Source organism: Vanessa cardui, chromosome 27, assembly GCF_905220365.1.
Source record: "Vanessa cardui chromosome 27, ilVanCard2.1, whole genome shotgun sequence".
NCBI lineage: Eukaryota > Metazoa > Arthropoda > Insecta > Lepidoptera > Nymphalidae > Vanessa > Vanessa cardui.
This window is the reverse complement of record NC_061149.1, coordinates 3,898,518-3,922,820: the sequence shown is the minus strand read 5'-3', so window position 1 is coordinate 3,922,820 and position 24,303 is coordinate 3,898,518. Positions and strand designations below refer to the sequence as shown.

Sequence of the window (24,303 nt, the reverse complement as noted above, 5' to 3'; positions counted from 1 at the left end):
AATATTCCTGAATGATTTGATAAATTTGGTCTTTTTTATCTTCGATATTTATTAAAACTCAAGCTCAGCGAGTGGAGTCACAGGCTGCAACTAGTTCCATATATCAGGCGTTCACTAGCAACCATATCTTGCTGCGCACATATGGATGTAACGACAAAAACTAAACAATCCCTTTGCACTGACGCCGCTTGATAAAAAACGTCAGAACGCCGGTTCCATCGGCGGGATGATTCAATAAACGCAACTTTAATTGGCTGCTGATCGCCATTTTAATTGCGCTTGCTCCCTTTTTCGCGGGACATGAAGGGGGTGAGGGACTGGTTCGACGTTTGATTGTAAATCAATTAAACACAGTGGGAATTACAAATAGGTCTGTCAAAGTTTCCCGCGAAATAACAAAAAAATGTTTCCTACTAATGTTGTATGACGGCTGTCTCATTTGAATATGATTGTTAAGCTTTGAGTACACTGTGTTGATTGTGATTTAATTACATATAAATTGCATTATATGATAATAATGGCTGTTTCTTGTAATATGTTATCCAGTTTGGGGAGGTGGATGCTTCAGTGATTGGAACACGTGAAACTTAACTGATCTAGAGACGGAAAGAAATATTTTTTTTTATTTTTATAGGTGGCAGGATTGGGAGGCTCATCTGATGACTACAACAGCCCATGGACATGTGCAAATCCAGGATGCCTGCAGGTGCGTTCAAGTATCAAGGAAAGAGGAGGTTCCTGAATCATTTCGTTTCGGGAAAACCACCGTTGGTTGAAAAGTTGGTTCGAGTGCAAGGAAGGCATCCTTAGATAAAGATCGCGCTTTTGTGGATTTCCTCACATATGGTGAGGATGCAACTCGAATTTCTTTGAGTGATAATGTTATGGAGATTTAAGGGATAACCATGTCAAGACCTGCGAAGAACTGAAATAAATGAAAGCTGGCTACCTCATGTGTCACAAGAAAAGCTGATCACTATAACCTAAAATCCAATGAATATTTGACGACCTCCATGGTCGAGTGGTGTGTACACCGGTTTTCATGGGTACGCCACTCTGAGGTCCCGGGTTCGATTCCCGGTCGAGTCGATGTAGATTACCATTAGTTTTCTACGTTGTCTTGGGTCTGGGTGTTTGTGGTACCGTCGTTACTTCTGATTTCCATAACACAAGTGCTTAAGCTACTTACATTGGGATCAGAGTAATGTATGTGATGTTGTCTCATATTTATTATTTATTATTTATTATTTATTATTATTTCTAGGTCTAGTACCAGCAATAATTGTTAAAACTTATTTTTATATTTAGTACCCGCAACAAAGGCTTAAAAAAATAATAATAATGGCGTATTATAAAGTCAATTCTTAAGGCTAATTAGGTGTTTCCAGGCACCATAAATAATTAAACGCACAATTTGGGAAGGTGATGAGACGATAAAATTACACACAAACTTCGTTTTGGGCTGATGGCCATCTTTAATCTACCTCGTATTAATTACAAATGTAATTAAAAAAAAAAACCTCAAAATGCATACAAATTTTATCCTCCAATATTTGCATGTGTGTACGTCGAAAAAGTTTTCGGCATAATTTTAATTATATAGAACAATTATTTAGTGTGCAATCAGCTCAGGCGATACTGAATACCTCGGAAAGAATTCAAAATTGTTGAATGCAATCGCAATGTATGCAAAACAGCCTGCCTTTCATATAACGTCTTGCACGCTTAAATTAATTTGAAGCAGCATTTTTAAAGCTTCCGATGGATATCATACTACGTGACTTACCAATTTTTTGTATATACAAGAGATATATAACATAATTTGTTAGAGATATCTCAGCGTTTGTATAAGTATGCGTGTAATAATAATTGGTGTCGTGTAAAAAGTAGTATGCAAATTTCCCACAGCTGGGCTGGTTAAGTTGAGATTAACGAGAATGATATCGATATTGACAGACATGTTCCACGATCAGACGTGCAGGTTTTCTCACGACACATTCTTGCCTGTTTAGTCTGAGATTCTTGGTGAACGATTTGTTACGAGAAAATATCTGACTATACTCTTATAGGTATACTGGCAGAATCTAGAAATGTCTACATAAATTGGTCACTGCTAGTAAATGTCCCAATACTACCCAGTATTAGGAGATCTTCTTCTCCGATTTGGAGAAGTTGGCTTTTCCATTACGCTGTTCCACTGTGGATATAATTTGCAGATTTTCATCCGCCGAATGCAGGTGTCCTCACGATATTTTCTTTCCCGTCAAATTTGTATTAAAAACACCAATTAAGCACATGATCGATGAAATTATTTGGACCATAACAGCTAATTTATAATAAATTTATTGAAATTTAATTTGAATTTTGAATCGATGAAAGGATAATAACTACAACATGAAGAACTGACTGAGCTTTATATACATGGATATAAGGGCTTTAATTGATCGATTAAGGATATCAAACTGTCAATATCACAATGGTAGGAGCTGCCTCGTTACAGTCAATCATAAGTTTAAACATAATCCCTTGGGATTTTTCGGACTCCACTCCTAAGACAAGCTTAAAAATGTAACTCATAACGTAAATAAGAGACTGACCTTATGGCGAGGCCCTGCCGGTACCAAAAAGAGAGGAAGACCATTAACTCATTGGAATGACGATAATTTAAAAATACCTGGAGAAAACTGAATAACAATCGCCAAGGAAAAAAAGATAAAAAAGGCAAACGGAAAAGTCTGGAGGAGGCCTTCACCCTCACATGAGAGGGGTTCTTGCATGCTTGCATGAAAATAACTAAAATATTTTAACTTATATTTTAAACTAGATTTTATTATTTAATTTAAATTTAATTAAAATCATTATATAATTTAAAAACGCAATTAACATTACAAATTTAACTAGATTACTTGCACCTATACATTATCTAATATTATAATTAAAATATTATGAAATGTAAATAAAAATTAATTAAATTAATTTTATGCGAGAAATAAAAGGCTTTATATTTTATTTTATTAATTAAAATGTCTAACTACTATTTATTTTTTAAATAATACACAGCCACCTTAAGACCTTTTTTCATGTATGGATCGGAATATTTGAACATGTAGGATGAAACGAAATCAACATATAAGAAAGAAACATAAGAGGAAGTCCGAAAGCAGCGCCAATAACAGACAAAGTGGAAGGAAACTTGAGTCTATTTGGACATGTGAGATGTAGAGGAGACAATCATACCACCCGCTGAGCAGGACTCCATGATCGTAATCTAACCAGGAATTATTTTATATAGTACAAAATAAGGTCGCTTCTCGCTGGCTCTATGTATGCTTGGATTTTTAAAACTACTCAACAGATTTTGATGTAACTTTATTTAATAGATACAGTAATTCAAGGGGAACGTTTATTTTGTATATATTATGCATACTATGTTATAATAACACTGTTAATTTTATAGGTTTCTCATATGATGTCGTAAATAAAATCTTTTTTGCGCGAATCCGTGCCTGCAAATTCTGGCTGATTCTATGAGATAAATCAAAACGATATACCTACTACAGTATTTTACACCTTAAAAAGTTTTATGAATGAATCCGTCATATATGCCTATCCTTAGGGTTAAACCACAATTTTCTATCCTTTTCTTTTTACGAGGTTATTTACTAAGTGATTTAAACAACATAGTATTAGTCCTCGTCCAAACTTGTACTTATGTACTTAACATTAAATATTGTGCATTTAATATAGATCATTATGCTCCTAAACTGACTGAAAAATCTGTGGACGCTGTATATAAAAACATTCTGTAGTACTTATATTATGCCTCAGCATTACATCCGTGCAAAGACAGCGCGCGTCACTAGTAGTAATATAAAACTCTATGTTAAGATTAGGGTTATAAAATACCTACTGAGAACTCAGATGGCCCAGTGGGAAGAACTCGTGCATCTTACTGATAACTTCGGGTTCAAACCCAGCCAAGCACCACTAGATATATGTGGTTAATTATGTTTATAATTCATCTCGTGCTCGGCGGTGAAGGAAAATATCGTGAGGAAATAATTCAGTCTAATTTCATTGAAATTATGCCACACTTGCATTCCACTAACCCGCATTGGAATAGCGTGGTGGAATATGTTCCAAACCCTCTCCTTAACGGGAGAGGAGGTGTTAGCCCAGCAGTGGGTAATTTACAGGCTGTTACTAGATATATACGACGACATAGTATATTCGATGATAAAATATACATATATTACACAAGGCGTCGCCTGCTGTTAGGATCACATTTTCAGGCGTGGTTGTCAGATAGGTATTAGTCTTGAAAAACTTTTGTCCTTTCTTGAATTTAAGCTTGTTTTATGTATCAAATTTCATCAAATTCGATTCAGTAATTTGTTCGCGAAAGAGCAAGAGACAAAATATAGACTGACTTTTTTATAACATTATAGATTAATATTTAAAGTAAATAGATAATAATGTCGCCATTCATTTCAATATATCTAGATTCTCGAGGTTTTACTGTTTAAAGATTTCTATCTAAATTTATAAGACGCGATGGCCTAGTTCACGGGGAAGCAGCCTTCGTGCGTTTCCTATGCGGCCTTCACCGATCAGCTCTTGTATTCATTAAAATATATATAAGATTACGACAATTTAAAAGTGAATTGAATTATTTAAGTGCTGCAGAGTTGCCATTAACTTTGATTTTTACTGGCAAACTCATTCTAAATTTAATTTAAAACTGAGTTCCATTTTAAATATCGAAAAGAAATTAATATATTAATTTGCATATGTAGTAAAAAAAAGAGAAAGGGTGTCAAAATAGGCCACCTGATAAATGGTCACCATCGTGCCATGGCGCTGTAAGAAATATGTAACCATTGCTTATATCGCCAATGCGCCATCGAACTTGAGATCTAAGATGTTATTTTCCTTTTTACCTGTTTCTACACTCATTCACTCACCTTAAAAATTGGAATACATCAATACTGAGTCCTTCTGTTTGGTGGTAGAATATCTGATAAGTGGGTGGTTCCAACAGGACGGGCTTGCATAATGACTTACCACCAATCCTACCAGTCTGTCTAACGATTATATATCCCATATATTGTCCTTTTTATTGTTACTTTTTAGAAGGTTTTAACGGTAACATTTTTTTTGTAAAGAACTAGAAATTGAGTACATTTTGAAATGGTATGATATAACTATCATTATGGTAACTGGAGGGCTGGTTCGTTTTTAGCCCAAAGAATCGGAATAGTAATTCAACGGATAAAAATGCACACCACATTGGGAATGAGATGATCGCCTCCATGCTATTTCAAATCACAAAAATTTACCAATTTGTATTATTATTAAAAATATATATTGTATATATGTAACATGCTTCCTTCGCCGGTTCTTCTTAGGTCTGAGGTGTTAAATTCCGAACCGGTGGTAGATTTTTTGACTATCAATAAGAAAGTGTAATCACTTCTATTTTGAATAAAGATTTTTTACTTTGACTTTGAAATGCTGCTAGCATTCTTGGTGGAAAGAATGCTAGCAGCAATGGCACGCGGTAAATATTTATTCAGTGACTATTTTTAATTCATATTTGGATATATATAAGCACTTAATGTAATTAGTTCTTACTTCAATAAACAATATATATAAATATATATATATATATATATATATATATATATATATATATATATATATATATATATATAATTTGCATACGATTTTAAAAATCGAAAAGAAATTAATATATTAATTTGCATATGTAGTAAAAAAAAAAGAGAAAGGGTGTGAAAATAGGCCACCTGATAAATGGTCACCATCGTGCCATGGCGCTGTAAGAAATATGTAACCATTGCTTATATCGCCAATGCGCCATCGAACTTGAGAACTAAGGTGTTATTTCCCTTTTACCTTTTTCTACACTCTTTCACTCACCTTAAAATTTGGAACACATCAATACTGAGTCCTGCTGTTTGGTGGTAGAATATCTGATAAGTGGGTGGTTCCAACAGGACGGGCTTGCATAATGACTTACCACCAATCCTACCAGTCTGTCTAACGATTATATATCCCATATATTGTCCTTTTTATTGTTACTTTTTAGTACTCTATGTCATAAAATAGTAATAGAAATATATATAAATATACTATCACTCAAAATGACTTTTTAATTTAGTACAGTTAATCTTTTGTGACGTATACAGTGGCTTACCTAAATGGGCGCCCAAATGGGTATATCTGTGTATAAATTTTACCCCTACGAAGGGTCGGGAAATATCATATAATGAAGACATTTGCAACGAATATTTTTCTAAAATAAAAAATATAGTGTGACGAACGCATTGATACTTTAATTATTAAGATTATATAGTAAATTATTAAATAAGTATTATAATATTTACATATATAGTAAATGGTTTAAATGAGTATATTATGCTGTATGTGATGATATTACCTTAACTGATTTCGGTTACGAAAACGTATCTCAAGGAAGAAAAACCAACTGCGCAGATTTATAGTACACGAGAATAATGCAGTTATTAAAAACGGGATAAATTTGATAATTGATGTTTCGACATTATCTACGAATGTCTTGTTCACGAAACTGAAGTTTGCGGGTAGATGTTGACAGCATAGAAGTGTAAAGTAAAAAAAAGTAAAGTAACAGTCTGTAAATTTCCCACTGCTGGGCTAATGGCCTTCTCTTACATTAAGGAGAATTTCAATGAAATTAGACACATGCTGGTTTCTGGTTTCCTCACGATGTTTTCCTTCACCGCCGAGCACGAGAAACTGGGTTTGAATCCGAAATCATCGGTGCACGTGTTCTAACCACTGGGCCATCTCGGCTCTTAGAAGTGTAAAATCTTATAAAGAATGCACTCTTATTACCCGATGGAACGGAAGATGTAATTCGACCGGAAAGAGATCAGAGAGAGGGCTTCACGTGCTCTCCGAGGCACGGGTCAAGTTGCAAACTCCGGGCTGTTAATAAACATTTTCGAAAGAAAATCTCAATATTTTTTTGACGACTTGATCATTTTGAACCCAGAACCTCGGGGTCAGCCTCTTTTACAGGGATTCTTGGATAATTTTACAGACTATATTAAATTCTTGTGCCTATTGGATCTTGTGCCCAGGCTTGCCTACGAATGGCAAAAATAGGAATGGCTGGAGGAAGGTGGTACGAAGTGTTCAGGAGAGTCACACGCATGGTGGTCACGACCCTCAGTAATGAGGAAATAAATAGGAAGAAGAAGGAACAAGAATATTAAATTACTACACCAGCATGGCAGTAAGGGATGTTACATATCTCGGGACAAAAGGTTCTATAAATAAAATTTTAACAAAAAGAAAAACCGACTTCAAACAAAACACTATTTAAAAAAAAATAAAAATGCACTGAAAAGTAATAAAAATAATCGCATATTTAACATATTTTTGAGAGTCCTCCTAGGTAAAATGAAATGAAAAATATTAGACTACTTAGAAGTCGACATCAGATACCATCATCGGAAAAAAATAAAATTAAAATGGGACCCCACGGGAAGCACTACCTTTCAAACAAAAAAAAATATGAAAATCGGTCCACCCAGTGAAAAGTTATGGGGTAACAAATAAAAAAAAATACCGACGAATTGATAACCTCCTCCTTTTTGAAGTCGGTTGAAAATAAAGAGTCACCGTCGAGTATTTGCCAGCCAAATTACATTTGAATGGATGGTATGTCTCTATTTAATAATTATTAATAATAAAAACTGCAAGAACCATAGTCTCTGCGTAGATCTTTTAAACTAAGCATCAGATTTTAATAGGATTTTCATCAATAATAATAAATAAAAATTTTAACAAAAAGAAAAACCAACTTCAAACAAAACACTATTTTAATACAAATAAATGTGCACTAAGAAGTAATAAAAATAATTGCGTATTCAAGATATTTTTTAGAGTCTTCCTAAGTAAAATGAAATGAAAAATATTAGACTACTTAAAAGTCGATTTACGATTATATAACGTAGTTATAGTTAGTGTTATATTTGGAGCCAGTGTCAGCCACGGGCACAAGCCTCAACAATCAAAAGAAAGAAGCGATACGAGCCCCTTGATTGATCCAGTATATTGTCGTATAAAAGGTAATTTGTAATAAACATATTTCTTAAAGTATTCTCGTAATGATTGATAGATATACTGTAGGGTAGCTGCTTTTTTATAAATTTTCTGTGTACAGAGAAGAAAAGCTGATTTTTAACATTCCTAGTCGAAAAATATAACGTGTTTTGTTTGTTCATCAATTTTAAAGTTGTATACAGACCCTTATTGTACCCGTGTGGAGCCGGGACGGGTAGTAACTTTGTTTAAAAGCAACTAGTATTCGCCCGCGGCATCGCTTGTATCAGGATATTGGTTGTTATGTGTTAGGTAAAAAAAGTAACCTATATCCTTTCTTGGAGTTAAAGTTTGCATCTTACCAAATTTCATCAAATTCAGTTCAGCGGTTTGGTCGTGAAAGAGCGATACACAGACAGACAGAGTTACTGTCACATTTATAATGTTAATATATATGAGTTATATTTATTTCGACCAATGCGCAACCTCTACCTACTATAATATCATTAATTATAATGTAAATACCTTCATGAAATGACAAAAGTGAATCTCGCGTTCTTAAATAACTTTCTCATTAGTAAAACACAAATAATATTCGAATATAATTCTATATTTAATGACAATCTATGATAATTAAAAAAAAGGTAATTCAAAAAGTCTCTAAACGAATTAATACTTTATCTGTGCCAAGAGAAATCTTCAGAGAAGATATTGTAGCGATCAAGTTTTTTTTTTTTAACTTCAAAATAGTTTTTATTTTGGTCAAAGTAAGCTAACATGCGAGTCGAGATGGCCCAGTGGTTAGAACACATGCATCTTAACCGATGATCGCGAGTTCAAACCCAGGAAAGCACCCCTTCTTATTCAAGTGCTTAATATGTGTTTATAATTCATCTCGTGCTCAGCGGTGAAGGAAAACATCTTCAAGATGCCACATGTGTCCACCAACCCGTATTGGAACAGCGTGGTGCAAGATATTCCAAACTCACTCCGCAAAGGGAGAGGGCTTAGCCCAGCGATGGCAAATTTACTGGCTGTTGTTGTTGTTGAATCTAAAACTTCGGAATCTGTTCATATGACACTAGACCAGTAAGATGTTACAGTACGATCATACGATGGTACGTTCTAGCGAATGCGTTTTTTGACATTTTTAACTTTGCCGTTTCGTAAATTCAAATCGTTTATAAAAAATACATTGGTAAAATAGGCGTATTACCCGATACAAGATTTTGTAGATGATAAAAAAGCTTGGAATTAATACCTGTTGACTTCCAGGCAGGATATATTAATTTAAATAATTGTATTAACTAACATGACTGTATTTTTTTAAATGTTAAAAAAGAGTAACTACTGATTTTCTTGCCGCTTCTCGGTACAATTTACTTTCCGAACCGGTAGTAGCTTCACTTAATTGTTAATTGACGATTCAAAGTGCTTGTAAAAGCCCACTTGAATAAAGTTTATTTTGATTTTGATTTTGACAGCCTGTTGTCACGATAGCACTTGAATAAAGTCGCGGTATATGTATGTGCTTAATTTGTGTTTATAATTCATCTCGTGCTCGGCAGTGAAGGAAAAAATCGTAGGAAACCTGCATGTCTCTAATTTCATCGAAATTCTGCCACATGTGCATTCCACCAACCCGCATTGGAACAGCGTGGTGGAATATGTTCCAAACCCTCTCCATAACGGAAGAGGAGGCCTTATATAAGCAGTGGGAAGGAATAAGGAGTGGGTTACAAACATACACAGATTGGTACACAATAATTTCGTTTTGAATGCTCAGAAAATAAAAATAAAAACACTACCTCATTTAGCAAAATTATAATATGTGTAATATATGTAACTATGTATTTTAAATGTTGAAAAAAAAAACTACTGAACCGGTGGTAGCTTCAGTTTATACAGTTTCGTAAAATGACTTGACGTGCTTGTTAATGCTTCTTGAAAAAGTTTATTTTCGAATTGATTTGATACATTTATTAAAAAAAATGGATTTCCGACGAAAAAGATATTCTTTTGACGTTTCAGAATTACTTCTTTGATACTTAGTGTGTTCATTTTGGGAAAATTATGAATTATTTGAGTTATTATTTATATTATTAGACTAAGATTTCAGCTTAAAGCATTAAGAACGGTCTTGGTTCGTATTTGGGGAACAAAAATTTGTGAATTTTAATAAAATAACTTTAAATAAAAAAAATATGAGACAATATACATTACTCTGATCCCAATGTAAGTAGATAAAGCACTTGATGGAAAATCAGAAGTAACGACGACAAAAAAAAAATGTAATGAAATATGGTTGTATAAAAAAAAACACAAAATGAAATCTTTTTTCAGTTTTTATTTGACAAAAGAAATTAATTCACTTTTTTCTTATTTCCGTTTTCCTTATAATACATAGTAGTTATAAAGTAATTATACTATCTAAACTATATTTATATGTATATATTCTCTATATATTACAAAAACATATTTACAAAGACATCCCGTAAGACCCATTCTAGAGTACACTATTATCTATTTTTAGTCAAAAACTTTTTAAATTACTATTTCTTTGAAATAAAACCTTTTATTTCTCTGCCACATATAAAAAAAAAACTTTTTTTTTTAATTTATTATCTATCCAAGTTTTTGAACCATCAATAGACTATAGCATTTATTACAAATAAATTCAGATTGCATTAGAAATAATAACAGCTTAAATAGATTTGAATATAGAACACGATTTTGAACAATTTTATGTAATAAATACATGATATAGTTCACCAAATTAAAATAAAATACAGACGTCCCATTAATAAACGCTCAATTATTTTTAATCTATATTTACTGTCATAATTTATAAATAGAGCTCAATCGTTCAAAGATTCGAATCTGACGTTTATTGACAGGTCGCCATGTTTACAAAAAAAAAACTTAAAATTATGTATCACAACAGACTGGTTTGTGTTCCCGTTTGATTTTATTGATTAATCTATTAAATAAATAAAAAAAAAATCTTTAAAGCTTAGTTAATTTTTGAATGGTAGCAAATTAGTCAGCCATCATTTATATTTAAAAAAAAAGTCGGCACCAATTTTTAGGTGGCGTTTTTGGAACATCGTTTATACATATGAAAAATAATTAAAAATAAGAAAAACAAAACTATGTTATGTAGTAACTATTCTTAAAGACGGCTGAAAAGTGAAATAAAGAAAAACAAAATTATTTGCTACAGCTGTCAGTGTTGCTAACACAGATAACATTTACATACTTTGCATTCATATAATTGCGTTTTAGATAAACTATGGGCTGGCAACACTGACGTATTTTTATCTTACCTCGGTGACCACACGATGTATTCACATTACATATACTTGTGAAGTTGAAACAGATCTTCAACGGTCACAAAATATAACCACGCCGTAGACATGTATTGCACAATTTTCAATGAATTCGTAGTTATAGAAATTTACACTAAACACTGATGAAAATATATACAAAAAAAAATAGTATACAATTTTTATGACATTACTATGTACACCAGTCGACATTGTACATTTTTTAATTATATTAGATATAATGGCATACACTGCGAGGGAAAATTAAATATATATTTTTTTAATATTATTACTTTTTTTTCGTCGTGGCCACCGGCATTGTAACACGCATTCCTTACACTAAATTTACAGTAACCATTATAAACATTTATTCTATTTATAATTAATAGAAATTTACAATGATTCTTTAATTAATATTAAATATTTTTTAACAATAATCTTGGTTGTGCCGTTCTTTAATAGGACCGCCATTTTGTGCGCTTCGGGCGCCATTTTGTGCGCTACGTGCGCAATTAATTTTAGCGTTAAGTGAACTATGGTTTAATATAATATTTAGTGTTATTTTTTTTTCAGTTAGCCCGATGGTCGTTACACGGCAGGCCAGACCCTGTTGACAAACAATTTTCTATTATTAATAATAATTCAAATCCAAATCAATTCCGAAAGGACATAATTTTTATTTTTTTAAATTAATTTCTCAGGCAGCTGAAATACTGATAAAATATATTAATAATAGAAAATTAAAAAATAATACGAATAATTACGTCCCTTCGTCGTAAAAACAGAATTAAAAAAAAACATCGCTCATGTAGTGTATGCCATTATATTTGTTTAGTAAATTATCGAACGTTTTGAAAAAATTATGACCAATATAAACGTTTTCTTTTTTTTATAAATAATTCAAAAATCGTAAACGTTCTCACAATCTTACAAAAGTATTAGCTATATTTTCTCAATATTTTTATGACGGGTTTTTTGAAAAACGAATTTGACGAAGACATGTCATTAACTGCGTTGATAAAAACCCTCGTATACTTATTTTACATAAAAAATTAAATATCATTTTCTATGTATTAGTATATAAATAGTCAATACCAATACGTTTCTTGAAATAAGATGAAGGAGTAGCAATAAAAAAAAATAAAGTATCTGCGCAAAGAAAATATATGAGATTAGTTTTTTTTTGCCTTGTCACAAAGGTACGAAAATATACAGCCAATAATACTTTCTCGAAAATTGTAATAAAGTCGTTTAATATAACAAGACACAAATTACACCTCGCTAGTGAGGTTTGAGCTCGACTTCAATAATAGAAGGTTATATGAAATCCGAACCGGTTTCAACCAGTTTCAACGTTTACTTGGTCATAATTTTTAAATTTAGAACCTATTCTGAATTCTATTTAGTAATATCTTCAGCTGTCATAATTGTTTTGTTCGTTTGATCCCAAGAATTGACTCCTCAATCCCATCCGGTGGAAAAGCGCTAAGCCATTTTCACTGCAAATAATATATTTATCTTATTTCTTTTGTTACTAATCTTAATAATTAAATCAGTAATTTCTGAACGTTTGTTGAATATGGTGTTATAGAAGATACTCTTCTATTTTGATACATCGATAATAGTAGTTTTATAATCTATAACACATATTATATACATGTGTCTATTATCATGGTGTTTTTCTTTTGTAATCCTATGATTTCTAACTATTTTTAATATTTAAAAAACTCTAAGTATTTTTATGGTATTCCATAGGAGATACGTGAATTAATCAGATGTCAATTTATTGGAAAACAGTTTCCAAACATCGGTTCTGTATTTTAAAATATTTAACGTAACATTAATGAAGGTTACTTTCTGAAATACAGACTATATGTAAAGAATCAAACAGAAAGATGATTATAAAAATGACAATGTTTAAAGATACTCACGTCAAGAGTCCAGGGTTGGCATCAGCTTGGTACCAGGAGTACTGAGGCACGTAGGGCGGATGTGGTTGCGGTGCGCCCTGGTGATGAAGCGCATGGTGCGCGCCTTTCATGTCCCAAGGGCCGGGTGGCGCGCCCTGTTGGTGAAGACATTTGTTATTTCTTGTTGAAGGTACACATAACACTTTTTCATATAATTTTAGGGGTTTTAGGGTTTTGGTTGTCATGTATCATGCAAAGTCCTTTCTTGGAGTTCAAGTTTGCTTCATACAGACAGACAGAGTTTCTTTCACATTTATAATATTATTATAATAGTTTTTGAAGTTTATATATTTATTTATGGTCTTGCTTGAACGTGGATGGATATAGAGGAACCAATGAAACGGTGGATGGATTGTGTGAAAGATGGTATGGCTGGAAAGAATACTTGTGAGATGACGTCAGATAGGGAGCCTGACAGAGAAGTATGGAAGAAGAAGACATGCTGTTTCGACCCCATGTAAATTGGGATAAGGGCTTGATGATGATTATAATAGTTTTTTCTCTTAGTTATTACTATATATAAGTGTAATTCCATGGTCTGATATTCGAATGGTTTATGCCCAAAAAATATTGGATTTTCCCTTCAAGAGATTTTTAATCTCCATCAAAGTACTTCAATATTTATAGTCGTACAATGGAAATTATAGATTCACAATGGGCTTTAATAATTGGATAACATTTTTAGTCCTCATAATCTGATCTCTCTTCAGACATATTTAATTTTATGACTGTATGTGTGACCGTATACAGTCATTACATTTGACTGTCAAATATATATAGTATTGTTGTGTTACGGATGAAATGGTGACAGTATAAGTGCAAGGGTACATTGACTATCAAGGGATGGTAAAAGGGCTTGTTATTGGGCAGTGGTGGCTTATTATGAGGTATTTACCAGCCAGTTTTTTCCCAGTTTGACGTTCAATTAGATAGAAAGGCTTTAATATTAATTGGCTCGACCTACAAACAGATATCATATGGCAAAGATCAGTATACAAATGATATAAAGTATCTAATTTACCAATGGTAAGTGGTCACCATCACCCATAGACAATGACGTTGTAAAAGATATTAACTATTCCTTACATCGCCAATGCGTCAACCTTGGGAACTAAGATGCTATGTCCCTTGTGCCTGTAGTTACACTGGCTCACTCACCCTTCAAACCGGAACATAACAACTATTGTTTAGCGGTGGAATGTCTGATGAGTGGGTGGTACCTACCCAGGCGGGCTTACACAAAGTCCTACCACCAAGTAAATTCGTTTGTAATTTTAAAAGCCTTAATAATAAGTGATGTCAAGGAAAAAAAAATTAATCAACAAAATCACAATTATAACCAATTACATAATTGTAATCTGAAATTAATTTGTCATAAATTGTAGCGTGACGATATATATAGATATGTACGTAATGCGTGTTTGTTCGTAATATTGTATATGGATAGAGGGCGTGAACAGCCGCACCTAACGTTTTATATAAATGGAAAAGATTCCACTTTACATAATTAACTTAACTATATTAATCTATTGTATACATATAACTGTATATTTACTTGAACATCACGCAATATATGACAGATTTTGGTGAAATTGAAAGTCGACAAAGATGGCCGCGGCACTAACAAGTTTCACATCGAAATTAATTATTAAAAGATTCTACTTTACTCTTAGTTGTGATTAATTAAATAATATATACATATATATTTTATATTACTCAGTGTTCTAGCTTTGTCTGTAAGTCTACTTGGCTTTGTGTAAGCCCGTCTGGGTAGGTACCACCCACTCATCAGTTATTCTAACGCCAAATAACAGTACTCAGTATTGTTGTGTTCCGGTTTGAAGGGTGAGTGAACCAGTGTAACTACAGGCACAAGGGACATAACATCTTAGTTCCCAAGGTTGGTGGCATATTGACGATGTAAGGAATAGTTAATATTTTTTACAGCGTCATTGTCTATGGGTGATGGTGACCACTTACCATCAGGTGGCCCAAATGCTCCTCCGCCAGTCTATACCATAAACAAAAGTCACTCATTCCGAATAGGAAAGTGGGTGATCCAGTAACTACAGGCGTAATGGACATAACATCTTAGTTCAAAATCGATAGCACATTGGTGATGTTAGGATTGTTAATGTCCTGATAGTCCTAATGTCTATGGGTAGTGGTGACCACTTACCATCAGATAATTTTTGATCAACCTACATATTAAATAAAAAAATTATACACTAATGAAAGATATAGACACTTAAGAAGGGCTCAGAAGCTTAAGAGCGTAATAGCGTTAATTAAGGCGATATATATACATATATAAGGTTTACGATCACTATGTTGATAGAAGCCGGTGATATAAATACGAAACCACATTTCACAACCAATATAAATTGAGCTCTAACACACGCGTTTACATTTGAAACCTTTTATTACAAAAACCAAGTAATAGCTAGGAATTATTTCCTTCAATAGAATTTATAATTACAGTAAGTACTTACGTAACCGACCCTCGGGTCCCACGACTGTTGATGTGGTGGCTTCACGTCACAAGAGGTACCATCCGGCGAGCGACCAGCATTTGGCTGCAACAATAAAACCTTATTAGACTCAAAGTAAAAAGTTTAATGGAAGTCAAAGCCTGAATCTTAGTTAACGCAATAAGCCCATTATAAAAAGTCTAACACCGGTTTGATAGAAAAAAAAGTAGAATCTTCATCATCATTATCTATAAAACAAAGTCGCTTACCGCTGTCTGTCCCTATGTATGCTTAGATCTTTGAAATTACGCAACGGATTTTGATGCGGTTTTTGTAATAGATAGAGCGATTCGAGAGGAAGCTTTCTGTATATCATACATGGACAATATAGTAAAGAATAACTGATAATATCAGAAGTTTCTAATTTGATGTTTTTGTAGTATATTTAGTATCAGTTTTGCATCTGTGCGAAGCCGGTGCGCTAGTAGAAGATATAATGAAAATAACTTAACATTCACTACTTAGTATAAAACAAAGTAGCTATCTGTTGTTTGTAGGCTTAGATCTCTTAAAGTGTGCAACAGATTTTAATGCAGTTTTGATCAATAAATAGAGTGATTCCAGAGAGATGTTTATATGTATAGAAATTATAACTTTCCTTACCGGATGAAAAGTGTTTCTCTTATGTTATTTGGTTAGATTTTATATTTGTTTATATATCATGTTAAAACATGAATAAATAATCTTATATACTTCTTGATAATTTAATTAAACAATGATTTAAATATTACTGACGCTTCAATTCTTAGTATTGCAGCCAAATTTATAGGGAGTCCCTTAAACAGCTGACAGATTTCATTTGATATTTCTGAGGTATAAAATATATAGGACGGGAGCACAATTATTTATTTATTTTTTTGTTTGATATAGATAATTTGTGAAAATTTCAGTTGTCTAGCTATCGTGGTTCTTGAGATACTGAGTGACAAACAGACGGACTGACAGACAGCGATAACTTAGTAACAGGTTTTTTACCCTTTATGTACGGAACTATAAAATTTACTCAAATATCTAAATATAATAGTAGCTCAAAGTCAATGGTTCTCAAATTTTCCTTACATATCCAACCTTTACATCCCAAGCCGGCTGAGGCGGCTGTTTCACGTCCCACGGCGTCCCAGTTGGAGACAGTCCAGGGGACAGCTCTGATACTGGCGTTGAACTAGGCGTGGGCGAGTGGGCCTGTGTCGGACCACTCTGGTACGCTGACGGGGAATGTTGGGAGCCACTGGAACTTCCCCCACCACCTGGGAACAATTCATATTATTAGATTTTGTTATAGCAATTTACATACAAAAACAGCTGTTAACATCCTCGCTAATCTGACACGTTACGAATTTAATCTATGAACATACAGTATACCAAATAATATCATTACATAGTATAAAACAAAGTCGCTTACTGTCTGTCCCTATGTATGCTTAGATCTTTGAAAGTACGCAACGGATTTTGATGCGGTTTTAATAGATAGAGTGATTCGAGAGGAAGGTTTTTGTATACAATACATGGACAATATAGCAAAGAAACACTGATAATTTTAGAAGTTTCTAAAATGATGTCGTAAATAAACATATTCTGTAGTATATTTGTTATCAGTGTTTTACCCGTGCGAAGCCGGGGCGGGTTGCTAGTATTTAAAAAAGCTACAATTGTAGAATATTAATTTCCATAGCGTTAAATCGACCACGAAAATTGTTAGTATACACACAGACAAGACAACCTCTGTCTGTTTATTATTTTATCTGAATACTAGTAGCCGCCCGCGGCTTTAATCGCGTTCGACTACTATCTAGGCTATTGGTTGTCACGTGTCAGTCATAAAAAAGTCTATGTCCTTTTTTGAGTTCAAGTGTGCTGTATACAAAATTACACCAAATTCGGTTCAACAACACAACAATAACAGCCTGTAAATTCCCACAGCTGGGCTAAATGCCTCCTCTCCCTTTGAGGAGTAGGTTTCGAACATATTCCACCACGCTGTTCCAATGCGGGTTGGTGGAATACACATGTGGCAGAATTTCTATGAAATTTGTCACATGCAGGTTTCCTCACGATGTTTTCCTTCACCGCTGAGTACGAGATGAATTATAAAGACAAATTAAGCACATGAATCAGCGGTGCTTGCCTGGGTTTGAACCCGCAATCATAGGTTAAGATGCACGCGTTCTAACCACTGGGCCATCTCGGCTCATCATTCGGTTTAGCACTTTGTAAAAGAGCGACAGTCAGACAGAGTAACTTTTACATTTATAATATTTATCATTTTGACTTACCATGTAGAAGTTGGTTATTGTTTGGGGGGCTGCCGGGTGGCAGGCCGAGGCCGGGGGGCGCAGCACCCACTTGGGCCGCCTTCATCATCTTTTTGTATTTACTGCGACGATTTTGGAACCATATCTTGACCTGGTGACAAAGATATATATATTTATCGTTGCTAATCATATAATCATAAAATTAAACCCACTATAGGTTGTTTGTCTGTTTATAAGAAACAAATGTATGCATTTAAACATGTTAAAGAACAATAATAAAAGTAGTTTAACCTATCCCATTGCTATGTGTACCTAGTAATAACTTATAGTTTTTCTACGGCTAGAAAAGATACTTTTTATATGATAGTAGCTGTGATCGCTGCGGTGTTGGTTGTCATATTTAAGGCAAAATCAAAATCATTTAAACCATTTATTTTGCTACACATACATATACATTTAATGATATTCTAATAAACAGATATGTTATATCCATACTAAACAATAGAAAAAAGTGTGCCGCGCCGGGGACCGTTTATTTTACATTTCGTTAAAAGTAAAAAGGATAGATTGATAAAAACAATAAGTAAAAGGGATAACTAAATGTTTTAATTACGCAAAACGTATTACTATATAATTATGATGTATTTTAACGTATTACTGGCATAATTATGATGAAAACGACTAAAGGCAAACGTCCCAATTAGGACGTTTTCTAGTCTTCACTTTTTGCGCATTAATGACATATCTGTTTACTAGAACATCATTGCATACATTACATCGATTATACAGAAGAAAATAATTAAATTTAAAGAACACAGTGTAGGTAGCAAGGCGTTCATATCAGTATAAGCTGTGCTAATACACAGCACTGATTTTCAGATGGCCCCTGACTATTGGGTAAACATAAACACAAGCGCGCACACGAAAATAAATAAATGAAATATAAGAACAATAATAGTAGCCTTTGTCCTTTATTGGAGTTTCAGTTTGATTCATACCAAATGTCATCAAAAACAGTTCAGCTGTTTCGGCGTGAAAGACAGACACACAGAGTTACTTTCACATTTATAATATTAATATAAATGAAATCATACATAAAGCAATAAGCAACATTATTCTACTAATATTACTAAGTGTTTTCATTCATAGAAATACTTTTAAATTGTATCCTAATATATATTTTCCATTACTAAATCCTAAGCAAATACTACAGACTACGATTATAACGTTTTCTTTTCCGAGTATTCACTGAAAAAAAAAATCCTTCAGCGAACTACCACGCAGTATTAAAAAAAAAAAAATCTACGTAGAGACACGCATAGGGTTGCGTGCGGGAAGGCGTGGCCTGGGGGTGAGTCGTTACTGCACTGACGTAGTGATGTCCGAGTCGATGTCGAATATCGATAAATTAAATGTAATTTTTTTTTTTAATTATTTTTGTACGTTATATTTAATTGAATAATTCGTATTAATTACAAAGCTGATCTGTTTATATTTCAGACTGACAGGTACGATGTCTAATTTTATCTTCATCTCGTAATTAAAAGGAAATATTTGACAATATAAATAGTTTTATTTAAGCAAATAATACGAGTTGTCTATTTTTTTATATAATTCGTCATCACATTGACGAATAGGCCACTTGTTGGCAATTGGTCATCACTGCCCATAAACATTGACGCGGTAAGACATCTTAACCAATCCTTACATTGCCAATGCGCTACCAACCTTGGGCACTTGTTATGTATATCATTAAACCTTTTAACTGGACCACAGTGATGCTAGGTATTGCTTCTTGGCGGTAGAATAAATGAGTGTTACCTTAAATGGAATTGCTCAAAGCTCTATCACCAATATTGGTCACAAATTGTTGGTTTAAAATAACCATAGAGTATATTAAACAATTCAATGGATTAGATGTCAAATCCACAGTTTCACAAATGTTTAATTTCTCGTACTGTAATCATCATTCCATTTTGAAGCAATGTGGCGGTATAAGCTCTTGATGTTTCCAAGATAAGAAACTTTGCCAGACATTGCCAGCCATTACATATAATCAAGGATTTGTATTTATTGTAACAAAGAATAGCATGCTTGCTTTTGTTAAAATATATAATATATAAATATTAACGTGCTATTATCACAACTCATAATTACAACATAGAACTCCCACTCCAATTAATTTATAATATATAATTTAATATAGAACATAAATATATATTAATATCAGAATGAAAACGACGTATCTCGTAAATATGTCGCAGAGATTCAAGGAAAATATCTACATTTGTCAATTCATTATTAAACGAAGTGTTCACACAACCGTCGGAAAATATTAATCAAAATGTCAACATACATTATTTATAACATATTATATGAATACAACTTTGTTAACTTAACCGAACACGTGGCACATTTATGAGATCTTACATACGAGTATAATATAAAAAATACTAGAAATATTGTGTCGTATTTTTAACTTTTTCAAGAAAGTGTGAACGTTGCCTTTGAACGAAAATAACAGTTGACGACAAAAAAAAAACAATTCAATTGACAGTTACGCGCAATGGCGCCAAATGTATAATTATAATGTATAATTATAATTCTTAATTTGATCTATTCGAATTGATATCTTAATATAGTAAGACACAAATTAGATGTAGCATCAGAAAATGCAATGGAATGAAAATAAAACCGATTATTGCCGATTTACACGACCAATAGAAATAGCTCCCTATCGCGCCATTCGACGCTATTCGTCGCTATAGGTTCTAGCGTCAGAGAAAACAAGTGCATGTAAATCGAAGCCTCAAATTGACGAATACATTAGGTCATATGATATTACAAGTTATTACGTTTGTGTAAAGATCATATTCGCGTGAGAAATAAATATTGATAATTTGGGATAGCGTATTCAATTCGGGTGTGATCGGTTTTACGAATTTTGTCGATGCGACATCTAAGTTGTCTTACTATACATTCTTATTAAATGAATTTTAAATGTCATTGCTATGGAGAACGAAGATCATTTGTCAGCAATATTATTTAATTCGTCAAATAATCAAAGACCTAACCTAGTTTATAACACCATTGATATGTAGGACCTACTTTATAGTTCCATTAGATCACTTCCAAGGTACCAATATATTGTATAGTCATACGATATACTCATATTAAAACTTACAAACAAATACAACCTTTAAAAAAGTAAAATCAATTTCCTGCCATTGTTTACATTCTTGCTTAATTAATAAAACGTGTTATTATATTTATAACTAAAATAAAAATATATATCAAAAATGAACTGTATACAGCAATATTTAATTATTAAGAAAAAACTTGTACTTACAACCCATAATTATATTTAAATGAAGTCATTATCCATGAAACTTTTAAGATTACATCTCGATATTATTTTTAAAATATTACAACGTCCAAGATTATTTGTTTAAGATTGAAATATATTGAAGTAACAAAATAATGATAAATATATTTTATCGATATTTTTTATTAAATTACATCACTAAACCCCATCCTTACCCCACCTCGATTAGTCGGGTCAAGTCACGGTGGCTTAACCCTCATACCTAACTCATACTATTGGTATTCAGTACAATTGACTCCAATGAAAGGTTATTTCGAAATTACTCTATACTATCTGATTTCATAGTTTTTCCAATCATATATTATATTTTCTATGCTTTTACACAGATAATATAATTAGTTAATTAAAAAATCTATATATGTTTTTCTCTATTATAAACAATTTATTATATTAATGTATTAAATAAACGTGTTATAAAATGTAAAATATAATATTTTATATTGTATTAAAACCTCAAAGGAACAAATAAAAATTCATACTTGGCTGTATGTAACCACAACGAATGACAATAGCCGTAAAAAAATATAAAACAAGATGGCGGTCACCGCAACATATGGACGACCGCAATTGCGTTATTTCCCCTATTTACTGTAACATTTGTCCAAATACACATGAGAAAGTTCAATAATAATATAATTATTTATTATTTTTATTAGTTATTCTATTCTTACACACAGATTATATTTTTTTAAATAGTGTCAACAGTAGACATTACTTCTGTGAAGTAAAAAAAACATAGTTATATATATAGACCATGAGTAATTAATGTATAGTAGTTTTACCACAATTGCTGGTGATCTATACCACATATATATGTATATAATAACATTCATATATATAAATATATTGCAAGGAGTTTGAACTTATCGATGAAAAAGTTTAAATAATATTTATGGTTCTGTATGGAAATATAGATTATTTGAAAATCTTACGTTCAGTTACTTATATCCACAAACTATATAACATGTTTTTTTTAATTACATTGTCAATAATACATATATATGAACCTATGATTATTGTCTAATAGAAAATAAAATGTTTAATAATAACATTGCAATTTATTAAACGATCTCAAACAAGACCTTGGCTGTATGAACAAGGGTATTCGACTCATTGAAAATAATTATGACGAAAAAAAATAAATGTCATTGTTATCTAGAATTTCATAAAAAAAATACTTAAACTTTTTATAAAATGAAAGGAATTCTAGAATTAAAAACAAATCACTTTAAGTCTGTAAATGATGAAAGCATCTTAATGTTTTATAATAAGAGCTTATATATATGTACCTTTAAATTGTATTGAAAGTATACGAACACTTATGTGGTTTCGCAAATAGTGCAACTTCTAAAGCGGAAACGAATATCTTTTCGAAGGCGGTTCAAAACGGAAACAATTTTAAAATTCGTAATTCGAACACACATAAAAATCTTTGAAAATCGAACAATAGTGCAACCATACGTCGCGTTTAGATTTATTCGATTTATAAATTCATAAAGAATCAATTCGAAATTCAAAAAATATCAATTTTCGCACAAAAATAACTCTTCGTTTACCAAGTTTTCTCGACTAAAGCATTTCGTCAGGAGGGACGGTGGTATTCAACACACGCCAGCATACCTATACTGAGGACGGCATTCAACGAGGCGGCGAGTACAAAGAAATATCGGACATAGACCGCATAGCACTAAGAAGTTGGTACCTTCGCGAATACAGCTATTCCACCACTTGAATGGATGGTGTTATGCGAGAGGTGTATGTCATTGTGTTTAACATTTATTGCCTTCTACAAATTATACGCAAATGGATTTATCTAGTACGCTTAATCGATAAATTGTTGCCATTTTGAAAATCGAATGCAACAGATAACCTTAACTCGATATGAAGTCAATATCAGTACTAAATGTGTATTATTATTTATTAAATAATTAATTCATATAGACGTATTATATTACAAAATGTTTCAATCAATGTATAAACGACTCAATTTGTGAATTATATATACAGAACATATAAATAATGAACTAAAATGTTATTAATATTAATGTTATGTCCGATAGCGCATGACGCTGTTCTTTGCTTTTTTCAATAAAAAAACGGTAGCTGGTACAAAACTGCATACCGAGGCCGGACACTGAATGACGTGGAGAAGCGTTCCTTTTTTGAAATTGTCTTTCTTTTATCAAGGATGCTATACTCGCCTGCCAGTATTTTTTTAATTATGCTCGACTATTCTTTTTTTATCAATTACTGGAAAATTACTTTTTCGAATGAATAACAGAAATATATATTATATATATTTTTTTATAATTATAAAAATAAGAAATTAATTTATAGCACATAATTGAAATATTTTAATAAATAAATATGGCTGTGTAACGTGTTACCGTCGCCTTTATGAGTTGAAATGATTTTTTTTTAAATATGTAACTATAAATTATTCCCGCCATAAAGTAACACGAAACGTGAAATGATGAACACACATGCCATTGTTTCACAAATAAGGTCTTATGTTAATGTTTAATACAAAAATACTTATCTATGAAACTATAAAATTTTACATATATCTTTCTGTCAGTTTTTCATTGTACTTTGGAATCATATTAATTTAACGTCTTAATACATTAAAGAGTCTTTTTTTTCTTCTTTTTTAAATTGCATTTTATAATATTTACAGTTTATAAAATGACTAGAATAGTTTTTACTCTATTTTCTGACTGGACTGAA

General features: G+C 32.3%; 1 protein-coding gene across 4 annotated transcripts in view; it reads right to left on the bottom strand.

Moving 5' to 3' along the window:
• Window positions 1-10,439: 10,439 nt before the first annotated feature.
• Window positions 10,440-24,303, bottom strand: part of LOC124541162 (homeotic protein distal-less) — a 108,257-nt gene continuing 94,393 nt past the window's right edge. Inside the window, exons 4-8 of one of the 4 annotated variants that reach the window (XM_047119023.1) lie at window positions 18,213-18,342; window positions 16,999-17,186; window positions 15,901-15,984; window positions 13,370-13,503; window positions 10,440-12,045 (exon numbers count right to left, since the gene is read on the bottom strand). In XM_047119023.1, coding sequence (XP_046974979.1) covers window positions 12,027-12,045; window positions 13,370-13,503; window positions 15,901-15,984; window positions 16,999-17,186; window positions 18,213-18,342 — 555 coding nt within the window. In that variant the 3' untranslated portion in view covers window positions 10,440-12,026. Of the gene's footprint in view, window positions 12,046-12,536; window positions 12,938-13,369; window positions 13,504-15,900; window positions 15,985-16,998; window positions 17,187-18,212; window positions 18,343-24,303 lie in introns of those variants that run through there. The other 3 variants (XM_047119022.1, XM_047119024.1, XM_047119021.1) reach the window with 3 other exon arrangements.